Source organism: Vitis riparia, chromosome 16 (assembly GCF_004353265.1).
Source record: "Vitis riparia cultivar Riparia Gloire de Montpellier isolate 1030 chromosome 16, EGFV_Vit.rip_1.0, whole genome shotgun sequence".
Lineage (NCBI taxonomy): Eukaryota > Viridiplantae > Streptophyta > Magnoliopsida > Vitales > Vitaceae > Vitis > Vitis riparia.
Window position 1 is genome coordinate 9,277,347 of NC_048446.1, and position 4,550 is coordinate 9,281,896.

At 36.0% G+C, this 4,550-nt stretch overlaps 1 protein-coding gene across 1 annotated transcript; it reads left to right on the top strand.

The window, feature by feature from the left end:
- Positions 1 to 229: 229 nt before the first annotated feature.
- On the top strand, positions 230 to 3,357 carry LOC117932909 (putative kinase-like protein TMKL1). The gene is made up of 2 exons (XM_034854226.1): positions 230 to 1,054; positions 2,097 to 3,357. The coding sequence occupies exons 1-2, from the start codon at positions 562 to 564 to the stop codon at positions 2,666 to 2,668; spliced, it is 1,065 nt and encodes a 354-aa protein (XP_034710117.1). The 5' UTR covers positions 230 to 561; the 3' UTR covers positions 2,669 to 3,357.
- Positions 3,358 to 4,550: the final 1,193 nt, after the last annotated feature.

The following is a 4,550-nucleotide window of genomic DNA, read 5'->3' on the forward strand; positions in this document are numbered from 1 at the left end:
TCAACGCTCAAGTCATTAATTATTAATAGACCATAGCCACCCACCGAGAGATGGGGCTTGATTGGCAGCAAATCATTAAAGAGGGTCCATTATTTTTCCTTCATTCCTTTGAAAACAGGCAGATTGTGATTTTGAGAATCTCGGATGGCATATCAGTAACTTCCCCGTATTCCAGTACACAACTCAACACCATCGGTTAGATAACATCACATGCAACTAGCTGTATTTAACTAGATTTTCCTCCCTGCAGACGCCTCTCTCTTTCTCTTAATCCAAGTTCTTCTTTTGTTGAAAACTTCAAAGCATCTTTTCTCCGAGGACTCTCCAAAAAAATCTTGGCTTCACACCTCACAAAGTCCATTCCATCCGCATTTTCTTTTTCTTTGAATTCACATGCAGTTTCAACCAAGAAATCATTTTCAAAGGAATTGGAATTCAACCTTCCATTGAATCCCAGTGGGTGTTGTTCTCATCTTCTAGCCACTTTTGGTCTGATCCCACCATACCAGATCATTAAAGCCTCTCCAATTACACTAAAAGGAAAAACCAGGGAATTCCCATATGATGGAAGATGACAAGAAGCTCAAGCTAATTCTAACACTGTGCTCGGCAGCATTTCTAGCGACCGTGTTGTGTTTCATCTACTTGTGTTGTAGACAAAGAAGGCAGAATGAAGATGATGAGAAAGCAAGCTTGGGGTTGAAGGAAAGTGATGAAGAAAATAAAGAAAATTTGGTAACTTTTGAAGGTGGCCAAGATCTTACTATCTATGATATATTGGACGCGCCTGGTGAAGTGATTGGGAAGTCAAATTACGGAACTTTGTACAAGGCTAGTTTCACGGGAAGGAGGGCGGGGTCACTGAGGCTGCTTCGGTTTCTGAGGCCTGCTTGCAGCGGAAGAATGGAGGAAGTTGTTGGTGTGATTCATATGCTGGGGTGTATAAGGCATAATCGCTTGGTTCCACTTGAAGCGTTTTACGCAGGGCCTAAGGGTGAGAAGCTTCTTGTTCATCCATTTTACGGATATGGGAATCTGGCGCGCTTCATCAGAGGTAATTCAGTTCTCTCGCTTCCTTGTTTTTGTTTTTGTCTTTGTTTCTATTTCTGTTTCTGGAATGTTTTGAGTTGAGTTTAGTTTTGGTTGCTGAGGGAGTCGAAGAACAGAGGAGGAACTGATGCTTTAGATCTTATGGTTTTTGTTGTTTTGATTTCTGAGAAATGAAGAACCTGATTTGAGTTAGGATTTTCGTCGATTCCAAAGAAAATTATTAGAAACCTGAGATCGGAGTTTTTTTTTTTCAATTTCTCACTCTGCTAAAAGCAAACAAGAATGAAATTTGATCTAACCTTTTTGGTTTCCAGTAAAGTAATGAAAATCTTAGAATTTTTGTCCGTTTTGTTTTCTCGTATTTTCTTAGCAACCAAACAGAAGGTAATGATGTCTTTGCCTTTGTGATGAATTGGGTTTGTGGTCTTGATGGTAAGAAGGACATCCTCATTGAATAGAGAGATAAGGAAACAGGGTAACCACGCTTGATCTGGCTAGTCTACATCAGATGCCTAATAGACTGTCATTTCCTTTCTTTAATTCGTACCCAACAAAAGGTAAGAAATATGGCGAGTAGGATAAAGTCCATGTCCAACATGAAAGGGAAAGCTAAGAATTCAGGATTTTCTTTTTAACTTAAATTTTAAATCTGGTTTTAGGAAAAGAACCTCACAGAGACTCCTTAGCCTGTCCACTTTGATCTTTTGGATTTAAGCACACCTAATAGATTCTTCATCTTTTGCATCTTTTGCTGTTTTCCCAATTTCAGTAATATCCCAATTGCTTTATCTATATGCACAGTGGTCCTGATATTCCTTCCTCGTTTAGGTTCACAATTCAGGTTTTCTTTCATCAGGTTCTTGTTTCATTTGGAAATTTGGTTGGTGGTCTGAGTAATTACTTTGGCCTCATTCATGCACCCCTAATTTGGGTTTGCTCAAACTGCACAAGAATTTAATTTGGAGTTTTTTCAGTTGAGTTTCCCAATCTTTTCAACTTTCAATCCATAACATTTTAAGCAGAGAAGCTGTGTTTGTAATGTACAGATGGAAATGGAGAGTCTCACAAATGGGCAGTCATCTATAGAATATCTGTTGGTATTGCTCAAGGATTGGATCATCTCCACACAGGATTGCAGAAGCCTGTAATCCATGGCAATCTCAAGTCCAAGAACATACTTCTGGATCAAAACTACCAACCTTACATCTCGGATTTTGGGCAACACCTCCTCTTGAATCCAAGTGCAGGACAAGAAATGCTTGAAAGTTGTGGAGCTCAGGGATACAGGGCTCCTGAGCTCATCAAAATGAAGGATGTATGCCAAGAGACTGATATCTACAGCCTTGGGGTAATATTACTTGAATTACTTACAGGGAGGGAACCCATCAATGAGAACCCATCAGCTGATGAGGATTTTTACTTGCCTAACTCAATCAGAAATGCAGTCCTTGACCATAGGATAAAAGATGTGTTCAATCCACTCATTCTTCTCAGCCCTGTATCTGAAGAATGCGTTCTCAAATTGTTTCAGCTTGCCATGGCTTGTTGTTCTCCCTCACCAACTCTTAGACCCAACATCAAGCAAATTCTCAGGAAGATGGAAGAAATTGGAAAATAAGAGCTTTCGACTTCTTTTTTCTTTTCCTTTTTTGTAGACAACGCAACATGGTATTGGTGGTAATTCTCATCCTTGGTTAATCTAGTTGTGGCAACTGGCAACAGTGGAGGTTGTGGTGATGACATTGACTTTGATGCCCACAATTTTGACAAAGGGACTGTGGAATCGGTGACAGGGACATTTAGAGGGAAAGCCTTGTCTGAAGCCAACAAGATCGAAGTCTTCTAGCCATCATCCACTAAGGGTTATATCAGCGTATTGGTTATTGGGCTTGTTGGATCTTACAGTTTATTTATTGCCAAAAGTGTGGTCAACAAAGGGGATTCTGGATTGGAGATGGTCCCATCATTGATGCTGTTGTGGATAGTTTAATCAGGGTTTAGTTTAGAAACAATAGTTGAAGCATGGTCCCATTAACAACTCTCTGTGATTTACTTTCAGTGCTTGGCTCCAAACATTGCAGAAACGGCATGGGAATCAAGTTTTGTTTGGAATTTACAGTGAAAGTGAACTTTTGTTTTTCCCTATTGGCGGGTGGCTTGTGTCATTTCCCATGGGAGAAAGCAACACGCCCCCCCACCCCACCAAGTCTTTGTGGATGAGGTTTCAGTTTTGTCCCCATTAATTGTATATTCAAGTTCAGCCACATAGATTCAAGAAATGTTATACTGCTCCGATTCTCCCCCTCATTGTTCCGGTTTTTTATTTACCTCTTCCATAGCTGGCATATTATAAGGTTGGTGGTGGGTGGTTGTGGCTTGTCAGCTGGTCTGACTTTTAAGCACACACCATCATCAAGGTGGAAATTTGAAATGTCCTCTGCCACTTTCATAATTGCGCATGCATCACCATCCTACAAGTAGTAGAATTTATTCCTCTTAAAATTCTTTACTCCTTAAAAATGAGGAGTATAAACATTGAGACAAAAAGGGTTGGATCTTCTAGTGTTTTTAATCTTTTTAATATTTAAATTTTTATTTTTTATTTTTTAAATATTAAAAAAACTAAAAATATTTTTTAAAATTATTATTAATTACCAAATATAACATTACAAATTATCATTATTTAGTAGAATAATAAATCGATTCGTCATATTTTTAGAACCGAATTCATCATCGAGTAAAAGAAATTATTGTATCATCAAACCATAAATTATAATCATGATATCAACATCATATCATAAATATATAATTTATATAATTTTAAAAATTTTAAAATAATAATGAGTTAAACTTATATTTAAATAACTAAAAAAATTTAAAATATTATTTTATTTTATTTTTAATATTGTCATTATTACATCATAGTAAGGATAAAATGTAAACATATTTAATATTTTATTTTTAATTTAATATCAAAATTCTAATATTTAATCGTTAAGAAGACATAACATGTACTTAAAAAAATGAAATAAAATTTTATTATTTATTTTATTCATGTACTTAAAATTAATAATAATAATAATAATAATAATAACAATGTTAAGAACACTACAAAAAAGTGGATCGTATGGAACGATAACCGATGGGCATTATTAGTGCTTGTCCACAACTTGGACCCAATTTGGGCGTGATGAAATTGGTAGCCAAACAAAATTAGGAGCAGCCCAACTTGTTTATAGCCTTGGTGCACACATGGCTATCAGCGTTAAAGAACCCACAATTGGCCCAATCATTGCTGACTTTTGCCTCTCATGCATTGGCTTTCAACTCTCTTGTTCAATTATTTTTACCTTAGTCTGAATGGGGAGTTGATAAAATTTAATAACTTTAAGTTGATTTAAAAATTATTATTTATTATTTATTTTAAGTATTATGACTGTTTAATAAAATTGACATATTTACTCTCATTAATTTTAATTAATAATTTTCTTTATTGATTT